The sequence below is a fragment of the Nilaparvata lugens genome, chromosome 3 (genome assembly GCF_014356525.2).
Source record: "Nilaparvata lugens isolate BPH chromosome 3, ASM1435652v1, whole genome shotgun sequence".
In the NCBI taxonomy this organism is placed as follows: Eukaryota; Metazoa; Arthropoda; class Insecta; order Hemiptera; family Delphacidae; genus Nilaparvata; species Nilaparvata lugens.
Window position 1 is genome coordinate 29,427,133 of NC_052506.1, and position 22,059 is coordinate 29,449,191.

The window sequence follows — 22,059 nt, forward strand, 5'->3', positions numbered from 1 at the left end:
TGAATAGTATGAATACAAAATTATTTTATTGTATATGAAGCATTTGCAGTCGATCGATTGTGTCTGCAATGGTCGGTTTAAGTCAACTAGATGGTATTTCACGCATCAGAGAAGACAATATTGAATTTATAAACTGTCAGCGTCAGAGTGAATTGTGACTCGTTTCAGATCAATTAGTTTTATTCTTCTAAATTATAATATTCAATGAACAGTTCAATCATGTTTTATAGATTAATTTCAAAGCCCTGTTATAGAAACACAACTTGAAAATTTAGTTAACAGAGAATTGAATGAATTCATGTGAACATCCAAAATCTATCATTGATCATATCAATCATTTCAGATATTATGCCCTTTACATATTATACTTCATTATGTGAATAATTCATACTTTAAAACATTCATCATAATATAATATTCTAAATCTTCACCGACTATTATAATTATGTGCTTCACTTTATAATTGCAATTATTACTTTTGTACTTCTTTGTACGGTTGTACCTTGACATGATCATGAGGCAAGAAGAATGAAGAAAACAATCCTAAACTCGGAATCTTTGATCAAACCAAAAAAGTTATCAACTTTCATTTCCTCAACAACAAAACTTTTTTGATAAGCTTTTCTGAGAGCGAGAGATTTATGGGGATACATTGAACGACACAAAAACCTTCCAAAGAATTGTAGATTGGATGTCAAATACCTTGGGATACAGGATACGTTCAACTTATTGATAAAGATCAATATCTCTTGTGATCGAAAGTTGTATTATTCGAGAACAGAACATTCTTGAACGTGAGTTTCTCTTAGAGAATTCGACTCCCGAAATGTCGAAGCACACATTCGTAATTCACACTCCATTAAGTTGATTTGGTAGGGTGCTTTGCCATACTATTATCAGCCATATAGTGACATTTATCGTTGTATTGCCGTATACACGTGCTCTATCTTCATCATTTCCCACATTGTGCTAGATTATAAAGGGCGATTGTATTTCGAACTGACCGAGAATGATGAACTGCGGCATTTCTTACTCGTACATGATAAACTGGAGCAATAGAATGCTCTCCAGCTTCACGCTAATAACAACACTGTAGATATTATATCGATTCAGGAATAGTGGGAGGAAAAAAATACTATTTTGAAGGCATTGCGTTCTGTGTGCATGTTTTATATGAGAAAAAATTATTCTTCAAATAAAATATTCTCACTGCAATCATTTCTGTTATTTGTTGGACAAATCCTTCAGGATCAAACAGACTACGTGACTTAGATTATGTGACAGTACATTACAATATTCATACAGATTCATGGAGATTGACATTTTTCACGGTTATCTTGAGAGTATTTTATATATCGGATGAGATAAATCAAATCTGTTTAAAGGAAGGGATCAGGATAATATTTGTGATAATTTTAGATAACGAACAAAATCAGAAGGTTTCCATGCAGTTCTCCCGAAATTGGATAACAAAATCATAGTCATGACAATAATAATAATAATATCATCGATACCGATTAATTGTATAAGCGAGAAAAATATCTCAAACTACTCTGACTATCAATTCTGATTTGTTGACTTGTATACTAAACTCCGATTGGTCTAGAATTGGCTAGCATTATAATGACAACTTGATAAAAGAGTCAGATAATAAATGTAAGGCGGCCTGGAAAATTATAAACAATGAGTCAAAGCAGAAAGTTTCATAAGTTTGGATAGATTCCTCCAGAGACCCTGTTAAAATGTTTTTAAGGCAGAAGAAGGCTCTGCGATGCATAGGGGGATTGAAATTCAACGAATCATGCAGAGAAACTTTAAAACATTTGGGCATTATGACCCTGGCTAACATGTACATCTTCAGCACTGTGATTTTCATAAATGAAAATGGAAAATACTTTATCAAACAATCTGAATTTCATGAACATGATACCAGGGCAAAGTTCGATTTGGTAAAGCCCACAATAAGACTGCACAAATCCTACAAAAGCCATGAATATCAATAGTTCGTACTGTTCAATAAACTGCCCTCAGTAATCAGAAACCTTCCAAAAGATAAAATGTTCAAGAAAAAAATGAAGGAGCTTCTAAAAACTAGGGTGTTCTATACATTAGAGGAGCGAATTCCTCCTCAGCAGCGAATTTTTCACCACATAAAAAATTGTAAAGTAGTCTTGTTATGGCAAAGTTCTTTCTTGTTATCTTATGCTGTTTTATGTTATATGATGTTGTTTCATGTTATGTGACATTTTTTTTATATTGTACCGTAGCCCATGTGAGTTACTTCATCTACGTAAATGTCTATCACTTTCCTTTGTACCTGACCGACGTGACGAGATCCATGTATATGTTATATATTTGATGATCAATAAAATGTATTCTATTTAAATAAAAAATTGTGATTGATGTTTGTGTATTCTCACAGGCGCGTTCGTGATCTTGTGGCGACGAGGCAGCGCCGTGTTGACAGCCGACAAAATCATGGTGACCAGAGACGAGCGATATCGCCTCGTCGACGGGTTCAACCTGGAGATCGGCAACGTGATGCCGCAGGACGCCGGTGACTACGTCTGTCAGATCGGCGACGGTGACACACGCGATCAGATACACACAGTCGAAATACTAGGTGAGTAGCCTACGTCAATATAACTAAAAAACATTTTCTCCTGGAGTTCGAAGGAATAATAATATCACTTCATAATAATCATGAATCAGTTTCTTTTAGAATACTTACTTAGAATAGTTACTTACTCTTAGAATATCGAAACTCAATAGATCGCTTTTTTCAATATACACTCAAAGACGGGGAACTAACAATAGAAAATCTGGTGTGGCGCACTCACACAACTTTCCTTGCCGTTATGAAAATTGATCACCTGACGTAAGTATATACGCGCATCTCAAGTCTTCTATCCAAAGATCTGTCAGCTGGTGACAGAAAAATAACGCTGGAGACACACGGAGTCTGCTATCTCTTCATAGTGAATGATTCAATAGAATCAACAGTTGCCAACAGTTTGCATTATTGAATAAACACATTTTCTCGAATTTCAAGCTTATTTCCAATTTTAGGTGAAAATGTCACGAAACATTAATTGTAGAGATTTACATGCTCAATCCTTTCCACTTGAAATTTTTTGTTTAAATTGTATCTGAAGCCTGATAATTGGGAATCTAAAATCACACTATGCATTGATGGGGCGGAGCTCCTGGAATTTTCACAGATATGAGATTCGTGGCAGTTGATAGAGCTTATCAATAACTATTCTAGGTATGAATTTGATCAAAATCGTTGGAACCGTTCTCGAGAAAATCGCGATAAACCCTGTTTTTGACAACATTTTCGTCATTTTAGCCGCCATCTTGAATTGGATTTGTTCGAAATTGTTCGTGTCGGATCCTTATAGGGGATGACCCTAAGTTCCAAATTTCAAGTCATTCCGTTAATTGGGAGATGAGATATCGTGTACAAAGTCGCACATACACTTATACACACACACACAATACAGACCAATACCCAAAAACCACTTTTTCGGACTCTGGGGACCTTTAAACGTATAGAAATTTAGAAATTGGGGTACCTTGATCTTTTCGGAAAGCAATACTTTCCTTACCTATGTTAATAGGGCAAGGAAAGTAAAAGAAATGATAATTCGGCCATAGTGATAGAATAAGAAAAGGTTATTATAATAATTGGAATAGGAAGATTCTGTTATCTCCAGAGCTAAACGTTAGATTTAACAAAACTATGAAGGGTTCTGCATCCTTCAATAATCAAATTTAACTGGAAAAAGATACACTACAGAGTGAATAACGCTTCGATAGTGGTTTTCAAACGCAGAAACTCGTGACTTATAAGGGATTCAAAGGCAAAAATATCCATTATATTCAATAACGTCTTGCCATTCAAAAGGAATTCCAGTTTCAATCTTTATTGAGCAAAATTTCTTCTCTGGTTTGAAACGATGAAACATGTGAGACTGCTAGTCTATTTTTGTGACAACCTTTGAATACATGATTCAAAGGTTTTCATGCAGGCTATTCTCAGAGTGCTGGTGAAAGCCTTGCTAGAGAATTAATTCGATCGTCTACGACGAACAAAGATGACGGTGCATGAAAAAGGAAAAAGGTGAAGTCGCTTTTGAAACCTTTCATAAAAGTGAAAGATGAATTTTCCAGAATCTCCATTGTGGGAACAGCAAGGAATAAATCTTCTAAAGCACTATTATTGCGGCGGTAAGCTGGTCGTATACGGCGTTTCAACATGGCATGCATTGCTCTAACATTATGAGTAAGGTTTGGAACTTTCCAATAACATACGAATTGAACTTGTGCAATTATCGACAGCGTTTATCGGGAAAGCTAGCTAAAAAGTTTGAAGCTATGCCACTAAGGGCGAACAGTGTCCCATCTGTCTTATCGGCAAATATTTCCAGCCATTGCAAGGCACGCTGCGCTGTAAAAAGGCCACCGTCATGAGGTTCGTTTTACGTACCATTAAAAATTCATAATCCTCTTTGCTACGCCCAGCTCTGCTTTGGACCTCTTACAGTTCCCACACCACTAATAGATCCTCCAATTTTCAAGATAAGTTGTGCCAAGCTACCGGGCCTAACCCGACAGAGGTCAGCTTTGCATAATGGAGGGAAAATTTAATAAGTGTCATTACTCTCTGGAATGCCCTCTAATTACTTGTGTAGAAGCTCCTATTTGTTCCGGCACTGTTAAAGTGGCTGTTTAAGCGTTACAAACGAATGAAGGCTTAACGCTGTGTAATCTTCTGCAATAATCTCTCCATGCTTCCAAACTGTTCAAGAAGATAAGCTCCAAAGTTTATTGATCAACTATGCATGGGGCTCTCATAAATAATAATTTAATAAAAAAACCAATCTGAAATATTCCAGACAGGCTTTTAGAATGTCGAAGCTATGAGCTTCAAGTTCTTTGAAAGTTTTCTCTTCAATCGATACTGAAATCCAATAAAATTTAAGATTGGAGAAATTAAAATATCATCTTAATACTTTGAGAAAACATCTTCATCTCATCGTAAGAATCAGTGCAGGAGAACAGTGATTTCATTCTCCATTGAGTAGTATCCTTGTCAAACCATCCAATTTCATTAGATTCATAAAAGAATCGTGCTCATGAACGATCGATCTTCTGGAAATGGGTCTCTTTATAGGGTTTGACATGAATCTTATTTTTCGTAAGTCATATGAATAGGTCTATATAAAACTCAATGAGTACATGCTATTCTAGATGAATGGATGTGAAAGTTATGCTTTCGGAGATTGAAATGGAGAAAGTTATATTTCTTCATCACAGATTTTGAGCCTAAATGCCTAAATGGATGGAATGAGAATTTTAATGGATTACTTTCAATAAATAACCTCTGGAGTAATAATGTTGCACCAACGGCTCTCAAGAATTATCTGTTCAAGAAAATATTGGATGGAACCGTGAAAAAAGTATCCTGGAAAATTTGATGAGGAATTCTCATCGAATCTCGATTCGGGAGAGGCATTGAAATGAGAGCTAATGAATATGGAATGAGCAGCGCCGCCTCTGTTCAACATCGCATCCCCACTCAATCAGAAATTACACTTTGCGGAAGAACCAAGTGAATAGCAGACGGCGGCGGAGAAAAGGATTTCGAAGAAACAAAAGATAGCTTTCAGAGGAGAATGGATTAATTCCGTTCCTCTCTTGTCAGTCGAGCAATGTACAGACTGCTCTGGTAATAGAGATAATCATTTGGATGACAGAAAAGTCGATAATGTTATAATAATGATAGAATGAGTCTTTCACTTTAGAAGCGAATTGAAACCCTTTCGGATTGCTCGAAAGAGCTTTCTCGTTCCTATAGTCTTCGATATTCATTTGTTCTCCAATAAATTCCGAGAGGGTTCACAATGAGGGTTTTGCTTGAACTTTACGAACATGGGTGGAATATTCCATCATCATGATCATCATTTCGATAATAATATGGTAAATCGAATAATAATGTGGACGTGAAAATAATTAATAGAAAAAATTCGGATCATACAGTTCATACAGTTCAGGTATTAGATAAGATATGGCCTTGTTGCTATGGATTTGGATCATGAACATCAGTTTTAATATCAATTTCTTTTAGCAGGATTATTTTAAATGGAGGACGCATTTTGAAAAAAAACTTCAATTAAAATAATAGATAAGAGAGTCAATTCTCAACAGATATCTTCATATCAACAGGAAGAGAAAATTCCAAAGTTTTTCATGATAATTATCTCAGTATCCCATCACACCAGGCAGCCAGGACGCGTAGCCGGCAGGGCAGCCAGGTCACGAAGTCAGCCGGGCGGATGTTCGTCACCTCGTCACTGGGCACCGTTTGTGACTGGGTTGTGAAAGCCGTTCCAAAAGCCAAGTCGTGGCTGCCCTGGTTTCAAACGATGCCCGGTGACTGTGATCTAGCTGCTTAGTCAAATAGAGGCCGAAAGTGACAATTTAAAAAATTGAATTTTTCCTTGGTAGATAATATCTGGTTGTAAATTCTCGAATATTTGTTCATCATTTAACCCATGTATTTATCGAGAGTAACATGGGTTTATACCTGAAGCGTTATTGGAAGTTTGGCAAGATCTTAAAGCACATGCTACAACAATGTTAGCAATACAAATCTTATCCAATCTAATCTTGATAGTAAAGTATAAACAATGATCCAGTGAATCTTATCCAATCTAATCTTGATAGTAAAGTATAAACAATGATCCAGTGAAGCAGAATGAATTTTTAAAGGGGTTTATTAACAATGGTGGATGCTAATTTATAACAAATTTCCTTTAAAGCTTGATGTTGCCGATGACCGTAGGATGGCAAAATAATGTATCTTATCTAATCTAATCTAATTTGATCTTTGAAGGATTCTCGAAATATCATTTTCTTGATCGGTAATATGTGAATTGAGTATGAGAGGCTTGGATGATACCATATAGGCTAAATTGTTTTTGAATGTGGCCCCTTACACTTAATCCTTCATATTACTTGGAATTATAATTGCTCTCAGCATAATCGTTTCCTCCCCACTCAATAACAATCAACTGCGTGCGAAATGTGGTGTGAGAGTGACAAAAGCCTCCAATTCTGTTTAGTGAGTTGTGAAAATAATGTTTTAAAACTTAATCAGAGACTTGTTTCAACAATGTAGATAGCACAGTCTTACTGGAGAGCACGGGATATTTGCAAGTGAAATGTGTCGTGCAGAGAAAGATAATTTGTCGGGAACAAGCGAATCGCGGCCGGAAGTAAATTAAGGGAAGTAACTACGCTTCATTTATATAAGAGAGGCAGACTGTGTAAGCGATAAATAAGAAACGGAGCTCCAGCTGGGACCCAAGTTCCTCGTCAGGCATCTCCCCTTCACCATCAACAGCCACCCCCTCCCCCACGGGGGACATCTCGACAAGCACCTGAGTAAGTTGTACAGCCTCCCCGTTGACACAAGGGGTGCGACCCCTCAAAAGAATTCCTCACTCCATGCACTTCTAGGACATTCGTTTCAATAAAGAGCTCTTCTCTCCTAAGCAATCCATTCGATTCACCCCCTTCCAACCGAAAATATTTCATAATGTGTCTCAATCATGAATTCAGATCATTCTTGTTGAGCTGACACCCTTCTAATCGTCGTCTCACCTCTAATTGAGACATAGCTCTCCTTGATGATGCTGCTTCGCTACTCTTCGATTATGCATGAGGCCATGATTCCAATAAACCCCATTCTTCAACTCAATGGAATAAAGATTGCTCTCATGGTAGGAACCGTTGTTTTCAGGTTCCCCTTGGTATTTAATTATGGTTATGAATTTCTCTGAATATCTGAATCTCACCTACAATCCTGATACAAGAGGATTAAAAATGATGTTCCAATCTCTTCCATCTAGTGAGAAATTGAACAAAAAGTTGACCAATTTATATGATGGATGATGAGTTACAAAGGGGATTTCACCCGATAGATAAATTTGTTTATCTGAATTTCAACTGACCATTTGAATTTTTTTCCAATAAGAAATGAGTCAGGTTGGATAGATTCCCTTGATAAATATTATCAACTATATTTCTTTCTATAATAATACCAGAGCAATCAGAATGACGTGCAACTAAAGCTTTGGCAAGTGAATTTGTGATTCAAAAACATGATTCAAAGATGTAATTTGGTTTCTTTGTTAATGTAGTGAATGCTACGTCGTTATAACAACATCCATTCATCAGAATCGATCTAATCGGAACTTCAAATTCCATTCGGAAAATCGTTCAAAGAGTGGCCCTTATTATGTGACTATCATTGTTATCACATAATAACTATGTGATTAAGTTGAAGGATGTGGTATATCTGTGATAGAATATCTCAGAATATTCTGAGATTGTTATCGATTATTAAAATATCAATTGGCTCTACCTTCTAAAAATGGTAATAGAAACTACTTTATTTCACAACAGAGGAAAGAGTTTTGTCACATACAAGTCGAGTGATAGTACTATGGCTGCTTGCTGATCATGATAGATTGTCAGCAAATGGTGGTCAGTTTCAATTTCATCTGCTCATCAAATGCGTATATGGCACTAGAGACATTGTCCGAACCAACAACCCACACACTGGTGTATGCTTTTCACACATCCATTACTTCTTCTGACATACAATGTAGATGAGTGTCATGTCAGCTATTCGAGAATAAACATTATCAACGTCATCAGAGAGCTTCAACTGAGTCTTGATGTAAAAACATAATATGATATTAGTTCATAGAAGCTCTTGAAGTGGTCAAAAATTCAAGTTCTGACTTCTAATATAGTTTCAAGAGTCTCTACACGTTGTTATAGATTCTACCCCTATCAATGCCATAGGTTATCAAAATCATCAGGCATATAATTTATACTATACGTTTTCCTGGTGGCAATTTTTGGCGGTGAGGGAGCAGGCTGTCATTATATGAAGTTGGTATTTCTGACTTGGAATACTGTTCACATAATTAGCAGCCACACGTGATAATGAGTGATACAATTTATAATCCATTTATCGATCAATAATGCACAATCATTCATTGAAATAAATGTGAGAGGGCCAACAGGCACAGCCAGAAACTTTTCCTTTCTGGGATTTCTATTTATATAGGCCCACTAGTTCAGGAAGTGGATGATGATTTTTCGCTGTATAGAATTTGTGTCCGAGCAAACAAGAAATTTTGAATTCAGTTAGATTGATTGATTGATTGATTGAGTACTTTATTTATGTAGATTACAATATATACTGGCTTATACACTTGTATACAATAGCTTACAATACAGCAAAGTTATAGATGAATTTACATAATATAGACTAAGAAAATAACTATTGAACTGTATATGATATGAAAAAGCAATTTGTAATATAATAACTATAGATAATAATCATATTGTTATGCATCTACATAAATTGGCGGAGCTTTGGACATATCAATGTCCATTCTTTGGGAAGAATATTAAAAATATCCTCCCCACTAACTCTCTACCAAAACGTTAATTTCGTTATTTAAACTAAGGATTTATTTATTAATGGAAATTTGTAAAAGTTTTAATCAATATGAATATTGAAGAGAAAAAAAACAGAAAATGATAAAGTAAAATAATTATATAGGTAGATAAGATCAAATAATTGATTAATAAAATGAAGTAGGCTGAAAGTAGATCAGGGTTATCAAATTTCAGTAATATACAGCAGTATGCAGTGGATAATTAAAATAACATGAGTTTATATAATATATATATATATACAATTCGTTCTATAACATGGTTTAAAGGTTTATATTGGTGGAATGGGTGAGGGATGGTTGTCATGTGATCGTTCGTTCTAGGGCCGGACAGTTTCAGTCATTTGTTCCAAAATATGTTTTTTTAAAGTCAGGTTGAAGCTCGCTCGGCTCTCGATAGACCTGATAGAAACAGGAAGTGTATTCCATGCACGACAGGCACTGACTAAGAAGGATTTTGTGAAAATAGTAGTTCGATGATTGGGTATCCTTAAAGTACTTTCTCCGGTTCTAGTATGTGAAGCATCTATCCTCCTACCTTCAGAGACAATTTGAAATCATCTTTAAAATAGTTCGGATTACCGTATTTCAAGATATCTCTAACAAGCTTGACTATTCGAAAAAGCCTCTGATCGGGAAGCTTCAATGTTGAACTAGCAATGTGGGCTGGGGTGATATGATCATGGCGTTGGAGAGAGTAGACGAAACGTAGACAATAATTTTGGCAACGCTGTAGTTTATCATTCAGAGTGACTTGCATATCATTAAGAACAGAATTACAATACATTAAATGTGGGAAGATGAGAGATTGAACCAATAATAATTTAATGTTTCTAGGGAGGATATCGTGCATTTTCTTCAATGCATGCATGGCTGAGAATACCTTTTTACAAGTTTTGTTCACTTGTTCTGACCAGTCAAGAGTATTATTCATAATAATGCCTAAATTTTTAACTGAGCTACAGTAAGGAATGTCATTACCGTCTACACTAACTTTGTGAATCGATTCAAGGTCAATATTGTTTATAAGACGAGAATATCCAATTATAATGGGTTGTGTTTTGATGGGATTAAGCTTAAGGCCATTTTTCTTTGTCCATTCCACTATCGAATTGATATCCTGATTCATTATTCCAACTGTTTCATTAATTTTTGTTATGGGACAGCTTAAATAGATTTGAAGGTCGTCTGCATAAGTATGGAAACTGGAGAATTTGATAATGGAAGAAAGGTCATTAGCATACAAAGTGAAGAGGAGAGGGCCTAAAATTGAACCTTGTGGTACTCCATGCATAACGTTTTTCCAAGTTGACTTTTTGTCACCGACAGATACACATTGTTTCCTACCTAATAGATAGGATTTAAACCAAACTAACGAGTTGTGACTGAAACCAAGAATAGCCAACTTATTCAGAAGGACTGTATGATCAACAGTATCGAATGCTTTAGAAAAATCAAATAGGGTGAGGATGGTGCATTTTCTTTGGTCCATAGCTAACCTTATATCATCAGTGACACGAAGCAGAGCTGTCTCAGTTGAATGGAATTTTCTAAAGCCTGATTGAAAGTTATGAAGCTTACTATTGTTGTCTAGAAATTTTACAACTTGAGCATGAATGAGTCTTTCTAGCACTTTGGACAATGCAGGTAAAATACTGATTGGTCTAAAATCCTCAACTTTATTGGGTGATGGAACTTTATTTAGAGGGCGAACCAGAGCAAACTTCCAGTTTTCAGGGAAAATGCCTTCTTCAAGTGACTTGTTGAAAATGTATGTAATGGTTGGTAAAACAGCAAATAACATCTTCTTGATAAATTTAATAGGAATTTTGTCTACACCCGTAGCATTACTATGAATACGTTGAATTGCTCTGAAAGTGTCTTCTTCTGAGATTGGATGGAAATGAAATTGATCAGTGATTGGTAAATCTAAGTTTGTAACCTGCTCTTCAAGATCATCTATATGATTAGCAATGACAACTTCGTCGCGTTGGTTAGAGTGTGAAACGAAATGGTCATTTATATTATTCAATGGTAAGTCAATTTGTGGATTCGATTTCTGTTTGCCAAGCCCGAATTCTTTTATTCCCTGCCAAAGTGATTTAGAGTCTTGTCTATTGTTTGTCATAAACGAATTCAAATACCTAATCTTTGAGTTCCGTAATTCCTGTTTAACCCTATTTCTAAGGCTCCTATACTCTATCAAACTGTCCAAGTCAAATGTCTTTTAAATTTTCTATGTGCTTTGTCTCTACGTCCCATCATCTTAAGTATGTCTTCAGTCATCCACGGTACTCGTCGTTTTCTATTAATCCTCCTTGTCACATAAGGTGCATGTTTGTCATACAAAGTCAAAGTCCAATTCTCGAAAGTCTTGACCATGTCATCAACTGAGGGTAATGCTTCAATTTGATGCCATGGAGTCTGAGCCACATCAGTCAGGAAGGCGGCTTCATCAAAGTTTTTGAAGTCTCTATAAGTGATAATTTTCTGTTGTGGCTTGGGTATCTTATGGGAAAGTACACAGTAGATCAAATCATGTCTAGAAATAGCTGGGACTGAGATTTGGCCTGCTTGAACAACCTCATTGGGATCACTAACAATGAGAAGGTCAATGAGTGTGTCTGATTCATTAGTATGATGAGTTGGATCGAGGGGTAAAATAGTCATGTTTAGGCATTGGAAAATTGTAGTCAGTTGAAAGTAGTCAAAGTTACGATTCGTCATGTTCAGGTCGGTGTTCATATCCCCCATAACTAGTATACGGTTATAACAAGGCATAAGAGAAAGCAAGGCATTTTCGAAATCTGTGAAATGACCTATTTTTGGTGGGCGATAACAGATACCAACGAGTAATTTATCATTACTAGATAAGGATAATTCAAGTAGCATAAACTCTGGTCTGGAACAATACTCTTGTTTAGATGTGATTAAAACTTTTGTTTTGATACCATCTTTCACATAAATTGCTACACCCCCACAAGCTTTATTTAATCTATCATTCCGGAAAAGATTATATCCAGGCAATGCAACAAAATTTGATGAAATACTAGGCTTCAAAAATGATTCGGAAATTCCGATTATATTGAAGTCCTGAAAACGGAAGATTGCTCTGAGTTCATCAATGTGGCAACTGAGGGATTGTACGTTAAGGTGAGCAGCCTTGAAAAGTTTTTTGAAAGAGTGGAGCTTATTTGCTAGAAACATACCTGCGTCATTATGACTATTATTGAAATAATCATACCTACTTGAGGGCGAGCGAGCTGACGTGTCAGTGAGAGGCATCATGGGAGCAGCAGACCAATCGTGAACCGACCTCAGAACGACACATGACGGGGGAAATGGGGATGAAACTGATAAAACTTAACCTAAATGAAAAAGTCTCTTGATTCGAGTGCATTCAGTATGCCTTGACAGTTCGGCTCCCTTCACTATTTAAAGCACTAGTTCAAAAATTCACTAAACACAATAAGATGTAGATGTGTGGAGTTTCGGTGATGAATAATCCTAATGGTGAATAAGATGAAGATTGAGGAAGAACTGGTAGTGGGAGATCTGGTCCAAGTGGAGATAGAGCGAGTAGGTATCCAGTAGTGGAAGAATCGGGTCCAAGTGGAGGTAGAGCGAGAAGGAATCCAGTAGTGGAAGATCGAGTCCAAGTGGAGACAGAGAGAGATGAAATCCAGTAGTGGAAGATCGTGTTCATGGTGGAGATAGAGCGGAATGGGATCCAGTAACAACTGAAAGAGAAGAAGAAGCCAGCAGAAAAACGAAAAATCTTTGAAGAAAGTTATCAATAGAGGAAAGTATTATTACATAATACAACTGATAATGAATAGCCTAATATTCGCATAAAATTGAAGAGGAATAGTATGATTTAATGTGGGAAAGAATCGAATATTATATGGATAAATATATGGATATTATAATATAATATATGGATATTAGTAGAAGGTAATCAGATAGAAAGAGAAAAGGTAGAAAGATAAATGGATATAGAAAGAGAAATAAACATTTGAACATGCTGGATAGCAAGTGGAAAAATCACAGGGAAAATAATGATAATAATAGGGAAGAAAAGAAGAGAAAGAAGGAATGTGCACAAATTGTGAAGAACTTATGAAACTGAACTATAGAATAAGAAATAGAACATCGCATTGTGATCTTGAATTAATCAAGGAGAGAAGAAAAAGAAGAAAAGAAAAAGAAAGAGAAGAAGAAGAAGAAGAAGAAGAAGAAGAAGAAGAAGAAGAAGAAGAAGAAGAAGAAGAAGAAGAAGAAGAAGAAGAAGAAGAAGAAGAAGAAGAAGAAGAAGAAGAAGAAGAAGAAGAAGACGAAGAAGAAGGAGAAGAAGAATAGAAAAGTTCTCTCCTAAGCAATCCATTCGATTCACCCCCTTCCAACCGAAAATATTTCATAATGTGTCTCAATCATGAATTCAGATCATTCTTGTTGAGCTGACACCCTTCTAATCGTCGTCTCACCTCTAATTGAGACATAGCTCTCCTTGATGATGCTGCTTCGCTACTCTTCGATTATTCATGAGGCCATGATTCCAATAAACCCCATTCTTCAACTCAATGGAATAAAGATTGCTCTCATGGTAGGAACCGTTGTTTTCAGGTTCCCCTTGGTATTTAATTATGGTTATGAATTTCTCTGAATATCTGAATCTCACCTACAATCCTGATACAAGAGGATTAAAAATGATGTTCCAATCTCTTCCATCTAGTGAGAAATTGAACAAAAAGTTGACCAATTTATATGATGGATGATGAGTTACAAAGGGGATTTCACCCGATAGATAAATTTGTTTATCTGAATTTCAACTGACCATTTGAATTTTTTTCCAATAAGAAATGAGTCAGGTTGGATAGATTCCCTTGATAAATATTATCAACTATATTTCTTTCTATAATAATACCAGAGCAATCAGAATGACGTGCAACTAAAGCTTTGGCAAGTGAATTTGTGATTCAAAAACATGATTCAAAGATGTAATTTGGTTTCTTTGTTAATGTAGTGAATGCTACGTCGTTATAACAACATCCATTCATCAGAATCGATCTAATCGGAACTTCAAATTCCATTCGGAAAATCGTTCAAAGAGTGGCCCTTATTATGTGACTATCATTGTTATCACATAATAACTATGTGATTAAGTTGAAGGATGTGGTATATCTGTGATAGAATATCTCAGAATATTCTGAGATTGTTATCGATTATTAAAATATCAATTGGCTCTACCTTCTAAAAATGGTAATAGAAACTACTTTATTTCACAACAGAGGAAAGAGTTTTGTCACATACAAGTCGAGTGATAGTACTATGGCTGCTTGCTGATCATGATAGATTGTCAGCAAATGGTGGTCAGTTTCAATTTCATCTGCTCATCAAATGCGTATATGGCACTAGAGACATTGTCCGAACCAACAACCCACACACTGGTGTATGCTTTTCACACATCCATTACTTCTTCTGACATACAATGTAGATGAGTGTCATGTCAGCTATTCGAGAATAAACATTATCAACGTCATCAGAGAGCTTCAACTGAGTCTTGATGTAAAAACATAATATGATATTAGTTCATAGAAGCTCTTGAAGTGGTCAAAAATTCAAGTTCTGACTTCTAATATAGTTTCAAGAGTCTCTACACGTTGTTATAGATTCTACCCCTATCAATGCCATAGGTTATCAAAATCATCAGGCATATAATTTATACTATACGTTTTCCTGGTGGCAATTTTTGGCGGTGAGGGAGCAGGCTGTCATTATATGAAGTTGGTTTTTCTGACTTGGAATACTGTTCACATAATTAGCAGCCACACGTGATAATGAGTGATACAATTTATAATCCATTTATCGATCAATAATGCACAATCATTCATTGAAATAAATGTGAGAGGGCCAACAGGCACAGCCAGAAACTTTTCCTTTCTGGGATTTCTATTTATATAGGCCCACTAGTTCAGAAAGTGGATGATGATTTTTCGCTGTATAGAATTTGTGTCCGAGCAAACAAGAAATTTTGAATTCAGTTAGATTGAGAACCAAAGTAAAAAAAAGCTTTGTTTCCATGAAGCGATCCCAGTGACAGAACCTAACGTTATGAATATTTTTCCCGGATTCGAGGACATCATCTTCCAGTGTTTTCCGAGAAAACTGCTGCGAACTCTTTTTGGAATATAATGTGAACTTGAAAAAATAACCATGTGATGAGCTTCAATATTTGAGCTGGAATGCAACGCAGACTCTGATTGAATTTGCTTAGCCTTAGTATTATAATATAATACTATTATAATACAATATTATTGGCTTCATAACAAATCGAATGTGGAAGCAAAAATGAAAATTAAGATGAAAATAAAATGGAGACGAAAATGGGAATAGATGTTCCAAGAGTGGGAATTCTCAGAATTTCTAAGTGGAAGTCACAAGATAGAATAAAAGGGCTGCAATTTCAATTTTCAGCATTATTCTTCACAAATATAAATGTTTGATTATGTTCATCACATTCTGACAATGGATAAAAAAAATTCCACTTTCAAAAATGTTTATTGTCAAAATTTCAATTCACATTCTATTAGTTCCTAATTCATGTTTTCACAAAAATTTATGTCGCGTTGAAATGATGTACCATGAATAGTTTTTAAAAGACTGGAGAGTCTCAGTAAAAATAATTTCCATCTTACGTTTCTCTTCACAATTTATGAGAAAATATGAATTAAGTACATTTTAAGGGTGACTTTATAAGCGGTTCTTTTCATCAAATCTGTGGTGCGGTGTGAAACCCATGTTGTAGTAGGCAATTTGAGGTTCAGTGATTAAGAAATTTGTCTCTCTAATATTGTTAACTGGTTGAAGAACTAGGCTACTTGAAAACAAATAATATATGCGTCTTTTTTGAAGGGGTGATGCTACTGAGGTTCCCATAACCAAATCATTTCTGAATCCTTCAGAATGCTTGGTGAAGCACTAAACATGCATTGACATTAAACGAATCACGTTGATCAAGATACTGGAATATCGAGCTATAATATGGATGAGAGGATTAGTTTCGATTGAAAATATCTAGCTCCCGTTCATGTAACCAATAATTCAGTGATCCAAATTATCTTTTCAGATTTCTCCTACTCAGAAACGCTATCTTAATACTTAAATACCTAGTAGAAAAATCATTCTCATTCTCTGTATTATTCTCTCCAAATGCACTTTAACGATTTGATTTGCATGATAATGAAATCTATATATATATATAAAAGCGAGATGGCACTGACTGACTGACTGACTGACTGACTGACTGACTGACTGACTGACTGACTCACTCACTCACTCACTCACTCGCAGAACTTAAAATCTACGGGACCAAAAACGTTCAAATTTGGTAAGTACGTTCAGTTGGCCCTTCAGAGGCGCACTAAGAACGGATTTGGAAAAATTGCCAACGATACGCCCAAAATCTGCGTTTTTTCAGCGTTTTCTCAGCTTTATCGAGAACAAATGAACAAAAAATGTTCAAATTTAGTACAGAAGCTCAGCTGGGGTGTAATAATGTTGTGTTAGAAGGAATTCGAAATAACGCCAAAGATACGTCCAGAATTAACGGTTTTCCAGCGTTTTTTTTGCTTTTTCTCAGATTTATCGAGAACAAATAAACAGAAATTGTTCAAATTTAGTACAGAAGGTCAGCTAGGGTGTAGTAATGTTGTGTTAGGAGAAATTTGAAACAACGCCAAAGATACGCCCAAAATCGGAGTTTTTCCAGCGTTTTTTTGCGCTTTCTCGGCTTTATAGAGAACAAATGAAAAGAAAATGTTCAAATTTAGTACAGAAGCTCAGCTAGGGTGTAATAATGTTTTGTTAGGAGGAATTTGCAATAACGTCAAAGATACGCTCAAAATTAGCGTTTCTCCAGCGTTTTTTTCTGCTTTTTCTCAGATTTATCGAGTGCGAATGAACAGTAATTGATCAAACTTAGTAAAGAAGCAAAGCTAGAGTGTAATAATGTTGTGTTGGAAGGAATTCGAAATAACGCCAAAGATACGCCCAAAATCAGCGTTTTTCTCAGCTTTTCTGCGTTTTCTCAGTACTTTGACTTTCTGATGGAATGAAGCATGCTCAAATGAAAAATGCAGGCGAGCGAAGCGAGCCCGCTGATCTTATTGTGGGACGATCCAGTCGGGTGTCCAGGGGGCAGAGCCCCCTTGCTAGGCGGTATGACAAGCGAAGCGAGCCTGACGGTTAGTTATATAATAATTTAGCAGCAGAATCGATTAAGCAGTGTAGAGGAGTCGTTCAAAGTGACTCAGAATGGATAGGGAATATTTGTTTCCATTCCTTGAATCGGTAAAATAGCACATTTCATATCGACTAGGATTTTTAAATGATGATCAGAAGATGATAGCCATCAGCATCAATTCGTCTTTGATGACGATGCATAAAATTTTTAGCAACTCTTGCACAAATGTCCTAGGATAAACCAATAACTCTTTCAATAACCAAAAATTGTTTTGCGGTCTTCCATGAAAATTCGTGAGTTTTCTTCAACCCAGATGCGGAATTTAGACTAATCAACTTATCCAATGATGAAAATGAACCTCTTCACCACTGAAGAAAGCTGCATTTGGAAGGATCTGAACAAGCCGGCCAGATAGCCGAGTTGACTCGCATTGCACTCTTCAATCTCGCTAGGCATTGCACTCTTCAGTCTGCTAGTGCTACCTGGTCCTGGGTTCGAACCCCGCTGAATCCCATCGAAAAGACATAGACGTTTAATAATATTCTCATAATTATTCACCCTCGCATTTCCCATTACCCACGCACAAGAAAAAAGCTCATGGGCATCATCGGCAATAAACAAAAGCATTCTTGCTCACAAAAATTTTGACAGTTGCTGTACTCTGCTGGGCAAATTTCCTAGCAATTATTATTTTGGAAGGATGAAGCAATAGAATGTCGACAAGCGAAGCGCTCCAGTGATCGTTGGACTGCTGTTATTCTCTGCATCTTTCGGGCGTTCTAATGGTTCTGCGACGACCATGTGTGTCTGCTCTAATGGTACATTCCCACCAACTTACTAGCCCACGACCGAATTGTGTTAGCATTAGGAACGGCGTTGTTACGTTGACTGTTAAATTTTCAGTGGAGAGTTTGTTTTGCAGCTATCACAAATTGATACGCGCAAACAACAAAATCACGATGAGCACCGGACCAAAGGATGTTGCCAACACAAATGTATCTAAATAGTCTAACGGTACATTTTGGTACCAATAAAAATTTCATTGATTGGAATGGATTGTTAGGTCTCAGTCAGAAAAACAATAATATTTGTCACCAATGGTACTATCAGTCGACGATAAAGATAAGACTATAACGACTAGAAAGGCTAAGATTATTGATAACAATTTGAAATGGAAATCATTTTTCAATTATTTAATAAAATAATAATATTGTTTCAAGTTGAGGTTAGGTTCTTTGTAAATAACGCTTGTCGGCTATATCAATAACGGTCAAGCTAAACATCTGCAATTCAATCAGATACTCTCTAGCAAAATAATTGCAAGTAGGTAGCATTCGTTAAGACGAGGACAAAAGGGTTCTTCAACTTATAGCATGCAAAATGAAGGACATGAACGTTTAAAAAAGCAAATATAAATATTTATTATATCTATGTGAGCAAATAAAAATCATGAAAACACAATAAAAATAAAAGGGAAGTGAGATCTAATGTTTCTAGGCGCACTAACACAGTAGAACTTTTGTACAAAAATCGGGTGTTAGGCGCTAAAAAATAAATAATTCAAAAGTCTCCACGTGGTCTTTTTTAGAATTATAAGAATTTATAATTATTGTAGAATGCATGTGAACCTGTATCTAGCATAAATTAAAATTTAAGTGTAAATATATTTATGTATAACCTCTTAATATGCCCATGTACTGCGTACTATTTGACAATATTAAATTGCGTCATCCCGGATTTATTGAAATCCACCAATAGGAGCAGATATTTGAATTTTATGTGAATTTAGAATCGGAAGTATCGTCGAAAAAGAATTAGGGAAGATCAACTGCCCACTTGCTTGCCAGAGGCCGACCAAGATGCCAACTAACATGAGAGCAATAGACTGATTCCCTTATGAGAATTAATTTAATTTATTGCCAAAGTTTAAATCTTGAAAAATTCCTAATAAATAATGAACCTAACTCAGTGAAGTCGCTGATATCCCCATGAAGTCGAATAATATATCCCCATTGGGGAGGACGACAGCAACCCACCAGAAAAGGCATAGGGCACAGAAGGCTAATTCATGCCACATCTTTAAATTTGTGAAAAATCTACGCACGTGAGTTACGGAATATGATTTCTTGAAAGGGCCCTCAGTGCAAAGAATTAATTGAAAATTTAAATTCAAATTTCAAATCAAGCTTGATTTAAACGTAATTGCGCGAGTAGCTATGAATAAGGGAGAAGTCTTATTATGAACACTGATGAGGATTAAATATTAAATTATATATATATATATATATATATATATATATATATATATATATATTATATATATATATATATATCACTATTCAAAGTTTTAAATAATGCTCAGTTGATATAATAAAATATCAGTATTATTAGATAATAAGAATTGTAGTAGCTTAAAGTTCATAAGATGAATTATTTATCTAAATCCACTGACGGCTGAACTCATACCCAGATAATTAATATTTAAAATCTCTAATCATTGGAATATTAAATTATAAAATTCTTATTCGATAATCAGAAGCGAGTCGAATGTTTGAGTTATAGTAATCTTCAATATATGCTCATAGGAAATTAATGAAAACTATTAGTTGATGCTATTAAGCAGAAAAATAGTTTTAATTGAGCCATCTGTGATATTTTTTCTTACATTTTTCCTCATACTGTTTTTGCATTTATTGTTTCATATTTCATTCTTGCTCATTGATTTCATATGTAATTATGCGCTTTATTAGATTGAATGGCGAATCTTCCATTTTTAATCCTGTCTTCATGTATGACCAATCTTGTTGTAGTATTTTCATTTATTATTATTAACAAATTACTAAACTCATAAACCAACCATATTCTTCTCCGGATAAGTTGGATAAATCAGCGATATACAGTATCGATTATTAAATCTCCAGAAATAATACGCTTTCAATATTTATTTAAATGGTTCAACATAATTACAGAAATCAAATTGACTGAAATACAGAGTCATAGTATTAAGTCGGAGCAGTACTACAAGTCATAGAAAGTATAAGGAATTCTAATTAAAATACCGTTGTTGATCACACTCTGTATTATCTCGCACTGCTGACCCCTTTGTCAGATGGTAGCGAGTTGGATTGATGTCGGTACCATATTGTCTTGTGCAATATTCGAAATCCTTATATTTATCTACCTCTTCAACATCTATAATTGTGGAGTCAGTCAATGCAGCGGTAAAGATTGCCGATTGATAAAGCAGCAGTAGTTTGCAGCGATTGATAGCAGACTTTGGTTTAAGCTCCTCGAAGAGCCGGTAAGAACCATATGGTATTTTTATTTCAGCAGGCGCATAAATATAAAAAAAAAATCAAAATTCACATGCTCAAAATTCACTGCCAGCTGGGCACATGTAGGTCAAATACGGTTTTACAATAGTTAACAAAAATTGACCAATTGTAGAGAAAATCAATTCTTTTGATGTGACAACCAAAGCAAACTGCTCAATCGGTTCTGTCGTACCTTGCATATTATCTATTGCTTTACGGTTCATAAACTAATCTGGTTATTTGTGTGAGTCAGCTTGTGGATAACTCAATTCGCCTGATGACTTGGAGTAGCAATAAGAAGTGCTCACAATATAAGGTGAAGGCTTCTTCCTCCTGAAAAAGCGCATCGTGAATGCAGCAAATAGTGAAACATTCTGAAGAGTGAGTTCTGAAAAATATCATCTTCGAGTTTTGACTTCTTGAGCATGTAGAGGTGAGATCCCTCTTGTGGTAGGAAAGGGAACCAGTCATACATATGAAAGGCGCCAATGTTTGCTCACCAAGCATTGCACTTTCCAGCCCCTGGTTGAATAAATTCGAGTTTTGGAAGTAGCTAACAGAATCATTTCTATCTCGAACATTTATTTCTTTTTCTCGGGTGTCGGCTCATAAGAGAGAAAAATATCACAGTGGTAGAAGGAAGGGGATCATGAGAGGGTTGCGGAGTGAAAATACTGGGAGAAAACAGGATGATCGAGAGTGGGTTCATCAATAATTCAAAGATAAAAGAGGTTTTTATCATGAAATTCGATGATATAATGTTCAGTTTATTCCATTCTGAGCTTAACAACACATTTTTGTTGCTGTTTTCATTCAGAGTACACGTTGACAAAAAGTTCACACCAGACGTTTGCATCGCGACGTTTCTTCTGGATAATATCAAATATCATCATCACACGTTGATTTTCAGCATATTAAACATTGGAAATACAGTATTTCCATATTATTGATAGAAATAGAA

General features: G+C 35.6%; 1 protein-coding gene across 1 annotated transcript in view; it reads left to right on the top strand.

Annotated features, from left to right (window-relative positions):
* LOC111055736 (protein amalgam) overlaps positions 1-22,059 on the top strand; it is a 418,452-nt gene that overhangs the window by 327,663 nt on the left and 68,730 nt on the right. The window contains exon 3 of the mRNA XM_039422760.1: positions 2,423-2,623. Coding sequence (XP_039278694.1) covers positions 2,423-2,623 — 201 coding nt within the window. The remainder of the gene's footprint in view (positions 1-2,422; positions 2,624-22,059) is intronic.